General features: G+C 40.9%; 1 protein-coding gene across 9 annotated transcripts in view; it reads left to right on the top strand.

The window, feature by feature from the left end:
* Positions 1-13,643, top strand: part of ZNF804A (zinc finger protein 804A) — a 420,932-nt gene extending 407,289 nt beyond the window's left edge. For all 9 annotated transcript variants that reach the window (XM_080598898.1, XM_080598897.1, XM_080598896.1 and 6 more), the window contains one exon: positions 1,466-13,643. In XM_080598898.1, the coding sequence (XP_080455024.1) occupies positions 1,466-4,772 (3,307 nt within the window). In that variant the 3' untranslated portion in view covers positions 4,773-13,643. The remainder of the gene's footprint in view (positions 1-1,465) is intronic.
* Positions 13,644-17,960: the final 4,317 nt, after the last annotated feature.

Here is a 17,960-nt window from a genome sequence, read left to right as displayed (position 1 = left end):
TATGCTACTATTTTGTGTCCTTAGAGGTATGATATAAACAGACACACAGAATTTAACTAGTATTTTCTAGGTTGGTTTTGTACAAGAGTATCTAAAGGGGGCCTACAAGAAAGCAGGAGAGGGACTCTTTGTCAGGGAATGTAGTGATATGACAAGGACCAGTGGTTTTAAACTAAAAGAGGGTAGATTTAGATTAGATATTAGGAAGAAATCCTTTATAATGAGAGTAGTGAGGCACTGGAACAGGCTGCCCAGAGAAGCTGTGGATGCCCCATCCCTGGAAGTGCTCAAGGCCAGGCTGGATGGGGCTTTGTGAGGAGCCTGAGCTGGTGGGAGGTGTCTCTGCCCCTGGCAGGGGGGTTGGAAGTAGATGGTCTTTAAGGTCCCTTCCAAACCAAATCACTACAAAGAAATCACCATTTTATTTTTTTACAGAAAGGGTTTTTATGTGTATGTATGTATATACATATATATTCAATTTATGAAGAACTGGACAGGGCAGGAATTTTCATAAGAATGCCCCTGATTTCTAGACCCAATAGATTCCATTTGTCATTCTTGAACTCAGCACTTCTTGGGGTCCTAAATCATGTTTGTAAGTTTTTCCAGTGACCAAGCATGTAGTATTGCTCTGCACTGTAAAACAGAACAATTTGTTTAAAAGAAAAAAATTAAATATAAAAAAAATATTGTAATGTAGGTCCATTTCTCCTTGTGTTGAACAGTTCCTGTGAATCCCAGAAAACTGGCAGCTTAAGCAGTTTTTGCTCTTCTCTTTGCTTCCTATTAAGTCAAATAGAACAGATGGGAAGAGGACATGAGATGAAGAACAGAAGTAGACAGTGATAAATTTTTTCTCAAGAGGGATGAATCACTTATTGCACTACTGTCAGCTGAAACACTTTCCCTGATATTATTTTTCCATGAAAGAAATTGCTGAGATTGCGACAGGTCTGTGAACACAAATAGGAAAAGAAACTGCTGGGTGATTGCCTGTGGGTGGAGAAGCAGTCACTAGGATCATGACTAAGAGGGAAGTGATCTATGAGGTGTTCTCTGTTTTAATATATTTTGAAGCACAAAGGAATTTAAAACCTGTACTATTTGTAGTAATAGTATTGTTACTGTGATGTCCTACTGGGAGGAGAAGCAAGATTTCTAGGGAAATATACAGTCTTTTATTAGGCCAGCCAGTACGTCTAGGAAAAGTGAGCTACTTTATAAGAACAGTAGCCCTTTGATAACCTCACATGAAGGGACTGTGGACACAATATTTACTCTGATTTTTTATACAAATTTTATTATAAAATACAATATTTTAAATTTTTTTTTTTCACATTCTAAGTCTATATGTCCATAGATTCTTCCTCTTCGGTTAAAAATCTTTTAGATACCAGTATAACACCATGTTTATGTCTGCGTTTCTCTGAATGGTGCTTACTTTGAGTTTTGTTTATCTTCCTAGTGCTCCTGGAAGTGGCCCCATGTTCAAATCCACTACAGTGACTGTGCGAGATAATTCCAATGATATCCCACAAAATGCTGCCATAGATTCTGCCAACAAACAGGATTTCAGCTGTACATTAATAAACGATGTGCAGAACTGCAAAGATGCTACTTCAGTTATTTCTTCCACTCCTGAAAAAGCATGTAGTAATAAATCTGACACTAACAAATTTGGAGATCAAGTTCAAGGAGCTCAAGGACAACGAGTTGGGTTCTCTTTTGCTTTTCCTAAGAAAGCAGCAGTCAAACTGGAGTCTTCAGCTGCCGTTTTCTATGAATATAATGATGAAACATCCACAGAACATGGATTTAGCAGAAGAAGTAGATTTGTTCCAGGAGTCTGTAATCTTCAGTCTCCATCAGCGGCAGAAATAGTCCTGTGCCCCGAGGAGAAAAATAACTGTTTCCACCCAGTGGTGGAAAAATGCACTGACACAGCAGAAGCTCCTGAAACTCAGGATTCAAAAGAGCTGGCTAGTGAAGAAAGTAGAGAGCTAGAGAGTCCTGTATTAATTCCTGCTGTTTCCCATTCAAAGCAACTAGTGTCTTCTGACATGGATGGCTGCAGTACTGATGGAAATACAGCAGATGTACCGGGTCAAACACTGCCCACAGTTGTGGACAGTACTCATAACCTACCCCTGGGCTGCAGCAGTTGTGAACTGCTGGGAAATGGAACTATCACTCAGACTGTGGTGGAGGATTGTCTATCCCTTCAGAACATTGTAGAGGAAAATGGTAAAGATGGGAACAGTGATTCAGTCACAGGTGAAACTGAAATAAGGAATCTGGAGGCAGATCCATTAGTTCCATCACATTCTGAAGATGGTAGTAGAGCCCCCCAAAGCAAACTGGACACGCACAAGCGATCTTGTGAACCATTTGTTCCTGTTCTTAGCAAACACGGAACAAATGTTCTTCAGTGGCCATCAGAAATGTTAATTTACACAAGTACAGATCCGTCAATTTCTTATAGCTGTAATCCTTTATATTTTGACTTCAAGTTGTCAAAAGCGAGTGACAACCAAGAAAAGCCCAAGCATCAGCCAAGCATACCTCATTTACAACTCACAACTGAATCCAACCATAGCTCAGTCTCAGATTTTACAAATAAACCTACTTCAGAGTGTGGTAATCATGAAACGGAAGTGGATAAAAATGTGTGTGACTACACAATACCCCTTATAAGTGATGTTTCCCACACCAGAAGTTGTGATCTTGCAAAAATTCAAAATAAAGTGTCCTTGGGTGAGTCATTCAGGATTAGAAAATTAGAAAAGTATCACATTTCAAGAAACCACTTAAGACAAAGCACTGTGATAGATGAGAAATATAACAAAGTTCGGATCAAAGAAAGTCATGAAAAGTGGCTTCACAGAAGTAGAAAACGAAAAAGGAGAAGAAAATTATGTCATTGTCATCATCATCATCATCCTTCTGGTGAAGCAACTTTTGTAGAAATGGAGCTTTCCTCAGTGACTGAAAAGGAAATTAGTCACAGAGATGAAAATAAATATCTGCACCTCCAAAATAACCCAGAGAAATGTAGATATGACGCAGGGAATATTTGGTTAGCTATGGATGAGGTACAGCAGTCACATCAAAAAGCTGGCCTTGACAATGGTCATAAAAGAAGCACGTCTACATCAGATCACATACATGGGGACAGAGGCTCGTGTGACATTTGGAATGCAAAAACTAGGGACCAACGCAGTGGTTGTAGACTACTGCACAGGAAGAGAAAAACAAGCTCTCGGAGAAAATTAAAGCATCTGTCTCAAACTTCTAGGAGGCACAACTGCATGTGCTCTAAAATGTGCTGTAACTGGAAAGTCAGGAGACTGGTCTGTAGCTCAGAGCATAAATGTTTAGGTCCCTGCAGTGAGGAAAAGAGTATGAGTCAAAATCACTCCGTAAAGAGAGGTTACAACTTTCTGACAGATGAACCGGAAAAATCCCACAGGAAGCGGAGACAGCATACCTATTCCTGTTCTTCAGATGAAAGCTCGTACGGACAGACATTTTTAGAAGAAGAATATGTAAGGCAAACAAGCACTTCAGGTATGCATCACAAAGAAAAATGTAAACACAGGAGGAGGAAAACTAGAATCAATCATGTATGCATTGACAGGAATACAAGAAGTGAGACCTCCAGGCCTTCTAAAGAAAACTCTGCAAATTCTACATTAAACGTTTTGGGAGAATTCTTGACTCGAGACAACATGGAGGAAACTAATGTAGATCCCAAAGCCGATCATGCAAAAGTTACAGATGAAACAATGCAACTGGAGGAAAAAAAGTCAGCCGTACAAATGGATAGTCCACATTTGTTGGAAAAAGACAAGCTGACAGATTGCGTGGCACCAGAGAGCACTCCAGGTGCATCTTCAGAATTTGTCACACATTCTGCTGCTTCTGCTGCTGAGTGTGGTGCCTCCACATCTGCAAACACACAGGACATTCTGGAGGATGAAAAGAAAAATGAAAATGTAAACGGTCATGAAAATCAAGCTCATTATAAAGCTCCACCTGCCACTAGACCTTTGGAACAAGCTCCTCCTAAATCATATGTTTGCCATTATGAATTGGCCGAGTCTCTGCCGTGTGAGAAGATAAATGAGGTGACCAATGAATGGGTACAGTGTAATTCTGGCATATTTGACAGCCCACCACCTTTGCCATTCAAAGAAGCACATATAAACAGTCACACCTTTTTAACTACCGAGCAGTTAATAGCCCCCTTCACCTTGCCTGACCAGACGCTGATATTCCCTCCAGATAACCATGAAAAATTCAAAGACCTCCCATCCGAGGCGTATCAGCAGCTCATGCAGCAAAACATGCTGGCCAACAAAGTGAAGTTTACCTTTCCTCCCCCAGCCATCCAGCCCCCCAGCTCTCCATTGCAGCCCCTACCGTTGCAGCCACCGCTGTGTTCTACCTCCGTTACCACCATCCATCACACTGTCCTGCAGCAGCACGCAGCTGCTGCCGCTGCCGCCAGTACGTTTAAGGTCCTCCAGCCCCACCAGCAATTCCTCTCGCAGGTCCCGGCTCTGTCCAGAGCGCCTTTACCTCATCTGCCGGTAGGACCTAGGCTTTGTCCAGGAGGCCACGCGGCTTTTGTTGCTCCACCGCATTTGCCGCTGGTGCCGCCCTCGGTCCTGCACCCGACCCAGCTGGCATTCTCACCACTGCCACATGCCGTGTTCCCCTCCCTGCTGTCCCCACATCCGGCTGTCCTTCCGCTGCAGCCCCTCTTCTAGGACAGGTTCTCGGGGGGGAAAGGAGCCTTCAGATAAACAGACTTGTGGTTCCTGTCAAGCCCTCAGCTTTGCAGAATGGTTCTGTGAAATAAACTGGTCGAAATTCCTCTTTCATTGGGAAGCATTTACTGTAAGTATAATGATGCAAACATCCATGTAAAGTTCAGACCTATACTATAAAGCACTGAATAGTCTGATACTAATATGAACTACATATACATAAGTGAAGCTCATGTCTTAGAATATGTATAATGTATATAATATATTTATAGTTCTATAACTTCTGTTGTAAAGTATTCACTTTGTTTTTTTTATCCTTGTGTATTTGCACCTATTTAATGTTTAGACAAAGCTGATGCACTATGTTTTGTACTATGTTCTCTGAAACTGTAAATCTAGTGACAAACTATCTCTTGCAATAAATTTTTGTTAACTACTTAAGTATATCAAAAATCTTTCATTATAAGCCTCCTGGATGTCATTGCTCCATGTTCTGCATTTGAATAACATCCTCTACCCCTGCTGTGCTGGGATAATCAGGTTTCCTATACTTCAGTGATTTATCACGGAGGCTTAGAGGCTAATACCTTGAGGGCAGCTGTCTAACTGAGCAAGAGAGAAAGGGTAACAGATCTGTTTGTGTTAGCAGTTTGATGTCACTGTGACAAATTTTGCCTTCTTGTAGTATGTGCACAAACTGCTGACTGTTTGAGCTAATCCCTTTTCTACTAAACCACGAAAAGACTATGTAACAAAAATAACATCAGTGGTAGAAGAAAAAAAGAGAATAGATCAACAGCAGTTTGCCTTACAGGGGAATATTCCTTATAGTGAAAATGTACAGCGTAGGGGGGCCTTATTGCCATCAAGCCTTCAGCAGATCTCCATTTTTCATGTCTACTTTTTGCACATCCACATAAGCACATGCTTAGAGGCAGCCCTGCTCTGTGAAACCCACGTTGAGACTTTGACTGAGTTCAAATGCAGTAGTCGTCTTTGTGGTAGGCAGCATAGCTTCACTGCACAGGAAGCCTGCTCTCTGTCCCCCGTTAGATGGGGCGTACTGTCTGCCCACCTTAAGGTGGGTCTCTGATCAGAAGAGTCAGCCTCATACTTCCAGGCTTTCTCTGATTATACACATCTTACATTTACCTCAGTGGGGGACAGATCTGTCAGAATGAAGGTCCTTGCTGCTTGTGCAACATGTGAAAACTAGTAAGAATGTATGAGCATGCAAAGGAGGTCAAGAGGAACTTCCCATGGGGAACTTGGAGTCCCACCAGGGTGTGATTCAGATTCTTACCTCATTTCACTCCCCTATTACCTGCAGCATTTTGGTATTAGAAATAGATAAATTACATAGTCTAGAAATAATAATAACATACTGCCATTATTTCTAACTGTATTTCAGAGACTTCTCCCTACCTCTGCAACCTTTTCATTGCTGTTGAACCTCACCTGGCTTCAGACAATGAAATCTTCTCATTTGCTTTAATACAAGATATATCAGGCCCACACCTGTGATGGCCTAAAATAAAACCAGAAGTGAGGCAGAGCCAGCTGTATGAGTTAAAATGAAGTCTAGCCACATGAGTGAAACTAAGAATTTGCACCATGACCTTTAGTGCTAGAAGTAGATCCTCCATAATAAAAGGTAGGGGCTAGCTTTCAAATTAATTACTTCTTTTCACTTTTTTATATATGATAATAGCATTATATACAGTTGAACTGAAGGAATAGTAATTTTGGAAGATTATTAATATACATTGCATATTAATAGTTACACGCATTATCCATTTGAAAAGTAATATTATATCCTGAAAGATATGTAGCTGGTTATTATTTTCTGCACCTATAGCATTAGAACTTACCTATATCAATATTGCAAGTCTTAGTACAATATTGTGTTAAAACTGTAGCAAACATCTTTTCAACTGTGTTGGATACTCAATGGATGTGAGCTTTCCTTGTCATGTCATTACAAAGGGCTAAACTACATTAATAAAAAGTCGATGAGAAAGAGTAGATGAATGGTTTGGTCATGGGCTGCTTCTCATAACCCCTGCCTGAGACTGGCAGGGAGCAGGATGTTGTTGAGCATCTATCCGTATAATGGCATAACGAGGGTATATTTTCTCTAGCTTGTAATTTCAAGTGAATGCCCATTTCTATTTATCTGGTATCTGTACAACGCATTTTAAGTGACTTTATCCTGCTTCTTTATTTCAAGAGTATGCCTGCTCAATCTGTATGTCTCCACTACCTCCTGTAGCAGGCAGGTGTCCCACGCCTGTGTGTAAGCCATGTTGCTCAAGCACTGGAACCTGTATTTGAAACCTGAAGGTGTGTGCTTGCCACTCAGCCTCCTACCTTAGCTGACTTGCGCTGGCTTTTGTATTTCTGCACTCCTTGGCAGGAGTCAGCGTACATGTTCTTTCTCCTGGATCCCAATGTCTTGTCAAAGAAAATGATCTAATACTATACACTTGAAAAAAAGAAATAATAGGACAATTGTGGTTATATGTGATCCATATCCATTTTATCCATTTTTATCTAGCAGGAGATTGACAAATTTCAAATTTTCAGCTGTAATGTTCATTGAAAAAATCCCATCTATAACTTTAGAAGTATTTTTTTTTTTTAAAATATGTTCAAACAACTTTGGATTTTACGTTTTTTTTCTACAATTTAAATTAAATTAATTCTATTTTAAGTTGTTAAACAATTTTACAACATTGCACAATTATTTATCTACTGTAATTGCTTTTCATTAGTGTATAAACTACTGAGAATAAAAGACTAATAACCATCAAATGTAGTAATTTTCTAACATGGTATTGCCTTTAGTGCTAGAACTGTTTGTATATGTGACTTCATATGTAAGAGTAAAAACAATATAAAAATAAATCACAAGATAAGTTTAAAATTGACCACACTAAATTAAATGACATAATAAAATATTCTTTTGAGTTTCTGTTTTATTATTAAGTATATAACTTTTAGTAAGTTATATAAAGGTAGTTCTTTTTTAAGAGTTTATCTGGTATTTTAGATCAAATGTGCATTTTTATTCTATGACTTGACAGTCTAATTTGTAAGTAAACATTATTTCAAATGCTAAATAATTGAATATTATCATTCTAAATAAATTCCACCAAACTTGCTTAATTAATTTACTTTGGAATTTTCCAATTTTCACAAATCTAGGCGTTCTTTTGTGTTTATGTTTCTGACCAGTTTGCCAGTTTATAAAATTACTGGATTGTGTTCCTAATGTAAACAGTAAAAGTGATACTATTCCTTTAATCCAACTGAATCGCAGGAATTAAATCTTCAGACTGCAATGATGACCCTAAATTAGGTTATAGATTTTGTTAAGTGATTTCGCAGAACAGCTCTGCAGAGAAATGATTGAGAAGTTAATCTGTTCCGCTGAGATGAGAAGTGTATCTTTGTCCTTGGAGAGTTGCAGTCTGCCCAGGCTATGACCTTCTTGGAGCCATACCATTTTTCAGGTAACATGAGCCATAGACTAATGTCCTATAGGATCTTTCAGGCATTAAGAATCATCATTGTCTCTTATTGTTATGGGCAATCTGGAGTAATCAGACACCTTTGTCTTGTCTGTAAGTACACAGAATTTTTCTAATGATGCCAATACCTATGAAGAGCAAAAGAATCAAATTGTTCAGTTGGTTTCATTTTCAAACTAGAAAATATGCAAGCTTTTAACTGCTTGGGAGAAAGAAAAAGGTTTAAGATTCTACAGAAGTGAGCGATAAGTATTCATGTACATAGAACCGCTGATGACAAACGTTAGTAAAAGAAATACCTTTTACAGAATGTTATTGAGTAAGAACGATTGCTTTTATCATTTGTTGTAATCAAACAATAATGAAATCATTATGAAGCAATTTGTTGTCTTTACTTGCAATGTTAACTTAATTGGTCCGTGAACATTTTACGCTCAAGAAAACTAATTTAGACGTGGTCTTCAGACTGCTTTAAACATCCATTTGTCTTTAATATGTGCTGTATGTGATAATATGCTCCTTATACAATATATAGTTTACAACATGGCTATATTTTTTCTCGAGTTTATTTTCCATAATTGTGCATTTTTCTCAAAATGTGTTTCAAATTATAATAATGTTTTGATACCCTGCATTTAAAATTCAGTTTTTAAGTATATTTGATATAGATTCTTAATTGGTGTAAATCGATGTACAGCTCCTGGCTTCAGTAGTATTTCATTGATTTGTGCCAACTGAAAATTGCCATTGTTGCAATGTTAAATATTTTGTTAACTTTCTTGGATGAAGGCAATACATTTTGACCATACGAATGTATTTTTAAGACAGTTATTTGTCTGTAACTAAGGTGGCAAATCTTAATCTATTGGATATTTTAACATGGTGCTCATAGTTTACATGTTTAAACTCCATACGTTCATTTTCTGATTTCTATTACTGTACATTGCCTAAAGACTTGATGTACCTAGCAGTGTACATATTTATGCAATATGCTGGCCTCCTGTAAAATTCTATAAAGATATGTTAACTCTTTTTCTTCAAAATAAGGACGTTTTTACTGTGTAGAAATCATTTGATATTTTTAAATTAACATGGCTTACTAAGATGTACGTGATTTTGTAGATTGCTTTGTTTTAATGTTTATAGTAGTTATGATCTTGTATATTGTTTTATTTATGTTCTTCCTTGTCCCCTTTATTTCAGGAACTCTATAAAGTTTTATCATTTTCTGTTTGTCTCTGAGTAAGATTCTCAGTGTTTCTTGGAATGTGTATGTTTATGAATAAGAACTAAGCTTTCTTCTTTTTTATGTTTATTATTTTATTTTTTGCAAAAGTTAGTATACTGACTGTAAGAATTATATGACTCCCTATTTTTTTTTTAATGGATTTTATATACATCCGGAAGAATTTCTACCCTCCTGAGCCTGAATTTTGCCCTGTTGGTGAAATTCTGAAACCAATGAAGTCTAAGGAAGCTTTGCCATTAATATTACTCAGGATTTATTTTGATCTGGGACATTAGGTCTCTTTATTTATTAAAATGCTCTAATACTTACTGCTTTCAGTTGAATAATAATTTCATAAGGTTTTACAAAAAGCACAACCCAGTAATAGAATAAGAATAGTTAATCTATTTTAAGCTATTTGTTTACCTTCTTTGTTGTAAGGATGTTTTTGTAATTAATGGCCATAAAGTTATCTTTTAAATTTCTGTTATATGTCATCAATGTTTTGAAACACATATATGCACCTTCTATTCTGATACCAAAGAAGAAAACACAGTTAATGAAAACTCTGGGTTTTCTACCTGTACAGGCTCCTTTAGAAGGTTTTCATAAGCAGGAGTACAATATTGAGGTAAAATAATGTATCGGTGGTCTTTATTTTTGCTGGGATAAGATCAAACGTGCAAATCCATGTAGAAAAAACTATAAGTAAGTAAGTTTCAAATGTGAATCCACAATGGGTATGATATTATGTGTGTGAATTAAAGAAGGTTACTGTTAAATCAGCAGTGGTGTTTCTGTTTGCTATGAATGAGATTTCTAAGATTGTTTTGGTTATGACTTAAAAGAAACAGCAAACAGGAAAGTACTTCTGTAAATGGATTTTTTTCATGAATTGTAGATAGTACCTGTGTACCTTTCTCATGGATGAGAAACAGCAAGTAAGTATTGCACATTCCAAATCAAACATTTTCTAAAGAAACGTCTTGCATTTCCAGGGCTGTCATATGTCATAGGCTTAATATGCGTATTTAGTCAATCAGAGATCTATTTAAATTAGAGTATTTGCACTACTGTGAATATAGAAAAAGTGAAGCCCAATTCAGGCCCAAAACTTTACTTGAAATGTAATTCAGGTAAACGGCTAAGTATTTTGACCCCAAACCTTCTTGTATATATTGAAACAAAGAAGGGACAATCACAAGACATTCTGAAAGGATGAAACCTGCATCTGCAGTGCCTAAATAATGCTTTTTGCTTGTGGAATTGTAATTGGAAATAGAAGTTTACTTGAATTTTAGAGGTGATACGTATACATACATGTACAAGTGTGCATGTGTGTTGTGGCATGAACTTACCAGGTTACTGGTTCGGTATTCTTGTTTTCTGGATGCAATTTTGCATCTGTAATTAAGTAATGGTAAGAGTGGCTTGTTTTAAATGCACGTATGAGAACAAAAGCAACTATTGGGGGGGGGGGGGGGGGGGACAGTGACACAGAACAAAAATAAGAAAAAAGGGGTTATAATAAACGTATTTTTCTCCCTAGGTTGTAGGGAAGTTTTTTCAAGCTATTTCATCTGAGTTTTTACTTAGCTGTATTTTGTGTCGTGCCCCCCCCCCCACCCCCCCCCCCCCCCCTTAAATTAGCAGTGCTGATTTCCTTAGTATGCCTTTTGGTAGTTGGTCTGTCAATCCATCACTGTCAAAAAAAGACAGGATAGTGAGAGGAGATTTGCATACAATTTGCTCTAAGGAAAGTCCCTGTTCTCCCTGGAGAAATTATTCAGTAGAAAGAGTTTTCAGTGTGCAAAGCAAGCACATTGCTCTCTGCCACTGCCCACAGCTGCACATTGTTCTCTCCTTCTAACAGGTTATCTTCTAGAAACAGAAGAAATAAAAGGGAAGGTGTTTTCATCTGCCAACACCAGTTTACCCAGAAGTAGGTGCAAAGGAACCTGTTGGAGAACTATCCATGTCAATCACTACCCTTGAAGGACAATAGAAAGTGGTTTGTGAAAGGTTCCCTAGAGGAAAAGACGCAGGTACTTTTGGAGAGAAAAAAATATAATAGTATTGACCCTGGCAATGTTCATAGAGGTAGAAAGCAACACAAAGATATACAAGGAGAGTTAGGCATAAAGGGGTCCAGTTGCAAAGGTTTTTAAAGATAGGAACAAAGAGCTTTAGAGCTTTAATCAACTCTTCCTGGGCCTACTGAGAGTAGTGATAATTAATCTCTAGAAACCTCCCTTCATCCTTTTATGCAGTTCTCCTCGGGAGTATTTTTGTTTTTTAACCCCTGGATACCAAAAGATGGGTTTTTCTGACACTGGACTTTCTGGACTGTGTGGCATTATCCTGAGCAGCGGGATGGATGAACCCTGAAGTACCAAGGGAACTAATTACCTGGAAAGGTAATTTCAGATTGTTTTTCACAGAGAGCAAAGCTGTGTAGAAACATGAGTGGAGACTTATCTGCCGCTGCACATCTAAGAGGTTTTATTTGAGATTTAAACGTTTTAGACTTTTCACTGCTGTGTCACAGTGTGATGTACTGTATCAAAGCTGCTTCTTTCCATCATTTTTCATTATCACGCAGGGTTATGTAGCTTAACATAGCTGATAGATGTGATTTGACACATCACAAGCAGATGCGTCAGCAGGAGTATCTAAAAATGACACAATTTGCTCAAATGCTGTGGTTACAAAAATATCCTTCTTGTAAGTTATTTTAAAATTAAAGTGTATATATTTTGATGACAGTGCTACAACCCCTTCCCAGAATATTTGTTGAGCTATCAGCTGTTTTGCAACATAACATTACAACAGGAAGAAGAGGGGGAAGATTAAGCAGATATTACCAACCATATATATATATATTTATTTATTTATTTATTTTTCTGGAACATTTTATGTAATTTTAGCAACAGGAAAACAAAATCTATATGGTCATCAGGGATTCCTTGTCTGTGACCACTCAGCACAGACAGCTGTCTGAAATCCAGTGGCCTTGTAGACGGAGAAAGCTCCATAGAATAACTGGCAAGCTGTCTTTTCATCTTTTAAATCCATAATGCATGTATATACATATCGTTAATAATTCATACTAATGGAGAGCTCTTGCCCAAGAGCTCTCCCCTATCACAGAAAATAAATTGTTTAATGATGTCTAGGATAGAAATAAGAGTCTGGATCTAAATCCAGCTATTATAAAGCAGTACTAGACATGCGGTGCACACTTTCATAAACAAATAAAGTCATTACAGTTTAAAAACAGTGAAAATAAAATAATAAAAAAGACCATTTAAACAATATGCAAAGTATATCATTTTTAATTCCCCACCCCCCACCCCCCACCGAAGCCAAAATGCCAAGTACTCACAGTATCAAATATTCTTTGATAGTCTTCAAGGCTGGCCCTAGTGCTGTTACAGGCAAGCAGTAAGGATGAAGTTTATTGTTATAGACTAAACCTAAATTTGTAGGGAGGCAAAACTTGTTTTTGGGATGGTAGATGTCTGAACTGGGATGTTAGGTGGAAAAGAGTCTGGGAATGCTCGGTGTGGTGATGGGTCACTAAGTGGGTTTAGGTGGCAGAGTGGGTGGGATGGAGAGTGGCTTTTGAGATTCGAGAGCAGAGGAAGACACCCACTGGGTGTCAGTGCCATCGAGGGAAAGCAGGGTAAGGAGATATCAGTGGGTGTTGTGGGAATAGAAATGTTGTTTTTGCAGTGTTACATTGTATAGAAGGAAGGAATGTGGTATTGAGATATGCTTACAGTGATAAGAAAGCTCAGCAGGTGTCCTCCTAAAATGCAGACAACCAGACTCCTTAGAGCAATCAGGTGAAAATCACTATGTTAAGTCAAGCCAGATAAGGGGAGAAAACATTACCATCTCAAAAACAGGCCGGCAACTGAAGGCCAGGCATTGTCTGTGAAGCATCAGGTAGATTGTGAACCTGGATTACCCACTCCAGTGGGGAAACAGGGGAGGGTCCTGTCATCAAAAAGTATATAAACTGTGTTTTTGGAACTAGTAGGCGCGCTCTCCTGCTTGTGGGGCGCCCGCCATTGCAATCGCGAATAAATTACTACTTCACTGAGATCCTCGCCTGAGCCTAAGTTATTGGCTATGGAGTGTTTCTCACAATTGGGGGCTCGTCCGGGATCCAGTCACCTACCGGGGAGCCCCACCGCCGCAGCAGCAGGAAGGCATGCCCCGCTGATTTCAGCGGTCCTGTGCATCGACGGTGGCGGTTCTGCGGAGAGCTGACAGAGGGCCCGAGACTGATTAAAGAGGCAGGATCCGTGAAGTAGTGGGAAAAGGGAAGAAGGTAGGCACTCAGGGTTTTAAGAATTGATCCGGTAACTCTGTGCACAGACCAAGGTAAGAAATATTAAGTATTGCTTTGGGGGTCGGGTGAGACTCTGTGTGATGTGTGATGTGTGATTGAGACGTACTTTTGTACGAAGCGAGTGTGGAGTCCTGATCCGCGGTTCCGTAGCTCCGCGAGGGGCGCGGCCGGAGACGGACGAAGCGTGAGATAAGGGAGAGAAAGGAAGAGTCTCGGGAAATTTGGTGTGCGGTAATCCTTGCACGGGGTAGTGCTTGGAGTACACCAGGGAAATTTGGTGTGCGGTAAGCCTTGCACGGGGTAGTGCTTGGCAGTACACCAGGGAAATTTGGTGTGCGGTAAGCCTTGCACGGGGTAGTGCTTGGCAGTACACCAGGGAAATTTGGTGTGCGGTAATCCTTGCACGGGGTAGTGCTTGGAGTACACCAGGGAAATTTGGTGTGCGGTAATCCTTGCACGGGGTAGTGCTTGGAGTACACCAGGGAAATTTGGTGTGCGGTAAGCCTTGCACGGGGTAGTGCTTGGCAGTACACCAGGGAAATTTGGTGTGCGGTAATCCTTGCACGGGGTAGTGCTTGGAGTACACCAGGGAAATTTGGTGTGCGGTAAGCCTTGCACGGGGTAGTGCTTGGCAGTACACCAGGGAAATTTGGTGTGCGGTAATCCTTGCACGGGGTAGTGCTTGGAGTACACCAGGGAAATTTGGTGTGCGGTAAGCCTTGCACGGGGTAGTGCTTGGCAGTACACCAGGGAAATTTGGTGTGCGGTAATCCTTGCACGGGGTAGTGCTTGGAGTACACCAGGGAAATTTGGTGTGCGGTAATCCTTGCATGGGGTAGTGCTTGGAGTACACCAGGGAAATTTGGTGTGCGGTAAGCCTTGCACGGGGTAGTGCTTGGCAGTACACCAGGGAAATTTGGTGTGCGGTAATCCTTGCACGGGGTAGTGCTTGGAGTACACCAGGGAAATTTGGTGTGCGGTAAGCCTTGCACGGGGTAGTGCTTGGCAGTACACCAGGGAAATTTGGTGTGCGGTAAGCCTTGCACGGGGTAGTGCTTGGCAGTACACCAGGGAAATTTGGTGTGCGGTAATCCTTGCACGGGGTAGTGCTTGGAGTACACCAGGGAAATTTGGTGTGCGGTAAGCCTTGCACGGGGTAGTGCTTGGCAGTACACCAGGGAAATTTGGTGTGCGGTAATCCTTGCACGGGGTAGTGCTTGGAGTACACCAGGGAAATTTGGTGTGCGGTAAGCCTCGCACGGGGTAGTGCTTGGCAGTACACCAGGGAAATTTGGTGTGCGGTAATCCTTGCACGGGGTAGTGCTTGGAGTACACCAGGGAAATTTGGTGTGCGGTAATCCTTGCACGGGGTAGTGCTCGGAGTACACCAGGGAATTTTGGTGTGCGGTAAGCCTTGCACGGGGTAGTGCTTGGCAGTACACCAGGGAAATTTGGTGTGCGGTAATCCTTGCACGGGGTAGTGCTTGGAGTACACCAGGGAAATTTGGTGTGCGGTAATCCTTGCACGGGGTAGTGCTCGGAAGTACACTAGGGAATCTGGTAACTTATAGGTGTGCGGTAGCCCTTGCACGGGGAAGTGCTTGGCAGTACACCCCCATTTTCCAGGATAGGAAAAATGGGAAATATGAGTTCCAAGGGACAGGGAGATATCCCTGGGGGAGTGCCTCCCGACTGTCCTTTAGGAAGGATGTTGAGAAATTGGAAGAATAACCCCAAAACTAAGGAAAAAGATAGGAAGAAAATGGTTAAATATTGTGTATCAGTCTGGACGAAAGAACCAATTAAAGGAGCTGCAGTATTTTGGCCAAAATAAGGGTCTGACAAAGATTGGGTATGTCAGGCCTTAAATTTTTATGTTAATAACAAATTTCCATTTTCGGAAGAAGAATCGGAGTATGCAGCTTGTTGGATACAAGGAATAAATTTGGTTTTGAGCAAAATCAGAATAAAGAGGGAAAGAAAAAGGAAGAGACAAGTGATAAATGGGACCTTCTGGATAACTTACCTCCTCCTTATAACCCCCAAGTTGCTGCAGCAGCAGCGGCTGCTGTAGCAGTTCCTCCAAAAGAAGAGACAGGAACTATAGATAACATTAGCTCTGGGAACAGGAGGTACCCCAAACTGGTAAAAGAATTAGAACAAGGTAGAAGAGGTACTGAAAATTTTGCCTTCCCTGATACTAACAGCACTAACACTAACTGTGTATCCTCTTAAGTGAACTTCCCCCCCTCCTTACCAGCAGAGAGGTTAGGAGTTTCCTAGGACCTAACTTATACTCTTGGGGAGGGGGAATTATGTATATAAATATGTTGTTTACAGGGAAAGAAATGGGAATGATCAGGAGGAGAGCTGCAATACAAAAATGGGAAAGAACTCATCCTCCAGGACCAGGGGTAATACCGGCAGGGCAGAAATAACCACTTGCCGATCCTGGCTGGAAGAATAATAGTGTGCAACACAGAAATCATATGAGAGACTTGGGGTCAGAATGAGAAAGTACTTGGGATGAATCCTGAGGACCCGGTATCCCAAGGGCTCTTGAAAGTTCATTTTGTGATTGAAGCCTGGCAAGATGCACGGAAAATGCTCCAGAAGGTGGGGGGGATGTAGTGAACAGTCACTGGGGGGTCCTCCTGTGGGAGGCCCTGAACGTGTGTGTCAAGAGGGGAGATGAGAAGGAAAAGCAGAGAGTGAAACTAATGGTATTGACAGTGTAGCAGGTAGTCAGGCAGAGGGTTGGAGAAAGAGGAAGAAAATCTTCAGGGGGAGTCAGGGCCAGGATGGAAAAGAGGGGAAGAGAGATGAAGGAATGGCAGGCAAGGAAAGCTACCCGTGTTGTGACCTGAATCTTAGCAGGGACAGGCTTTGATGGGATGTTTTAAGTGTGGGCAGGCTGGCCACTTCAGGTAGGAATATCCGGAGTGGAAGAAGGAGGAGAGAAGGAAAATGGGATGAGGGAGAAAGGTATGGAATTAAGTTGGCTAATGACTGAGACTTTGGAGAAAGTACAGGCTGGAGAAAGATAGGAAGAAGTGTTAAAAAGAGTTATTGAAGGTGTTAAAGGTGTGGTATGTAATGTTTGACAGAGCTGTTTTTTTGAATGAGTTGGGAAAGTTGAATGAGCAGGGAAAGAGGATGTAGGCATTATCTAAGTAACAGTCTAGAAGTTTTGGTATATTTGCTGTGGTGTTTGGTCAGTTTCCCAAGTATCGAGAAGGGGGGGGGCAGGGGGGGCAGCCTGCTCCACCAGGGGCCTCTCCACAGGCCGCAGGGGGCTTCGGCTCCGGCGCCTGGAGCGCCTCCACCCCCTCCGTCTGTGCTGACTTTGGTGTCTGCGGGGAGGTTTCTCGCTCCTCGCTCTCCCAGCTGCTGTTGAGCAGCAGGTTTTTGTTTGTTTGTTTGTTTGTTTTCGTGGATGTGCTCTCACAGAGGCACGGACTGTGTTGCTCATGGCTTGGCTCTGGGCAGCAGTGGGCCCCTCTGGGGCCGGATGAAATTGTCCCTTATCTGCTACGGGGTGGTTTCTGGATTCTCCTCGTGGGGGCTGCCACTGCAGCCCCCTCCCGAACCTTGCCATCAAACACAATACACAGGGGCAGCTAGGTCATTACTGGCCTGTAAAGTATCAGGGATTAAATTAACTAATGAAACCCTAACAAGTGATGGGGGTAGAAGGGGCTGGGGTAACAGTGCCACCTTTGGGGGGTACCAAGCTGAGACTAGGGGATAAAATGATCTCTGGGCAATTATTGTATGTACCCAAGCCAGGGACTAACTTGTTGGGAAGGGATTTGATGATGAAATTGGGCATTCAAATAGTAAATTGTTAGACTGGAATAACAGTGGTATTAATGGAGTGCTCTCAGGCCTTGAGAGCAAAGATATGTTCACCTCTGGCTGGAAAGACTCTGAAGTGGGGGCGGAAGCAACAATACATATGGACAGTTTTACCTCAGGGGTTTACAGGGCCTCTGATTAATTTGGGCAAAGTTCTAGAACAGATTTTGGAGCAATTCCAACCTCCCAAGGAGGAATTTCTGTTACAA

This window comes from Anser brachyrhynchus, assembly GCF_964034855.1.
Source record: "Anser brachyrhynchus genome assembly, chromosome: 7".
In the NCBI taxonomy this organism is placed as follows: Eukaryota; Metazoa; Chordata; class Aves; order Anseriformes; family Anatidae; genus Anser; species Anser brachyrhynchus.
The sequence above is the reverse complement of the archived record's forward strand: the minus strand, read 5'-3'. Positions and strand labels throughout refer to the sequence as shown.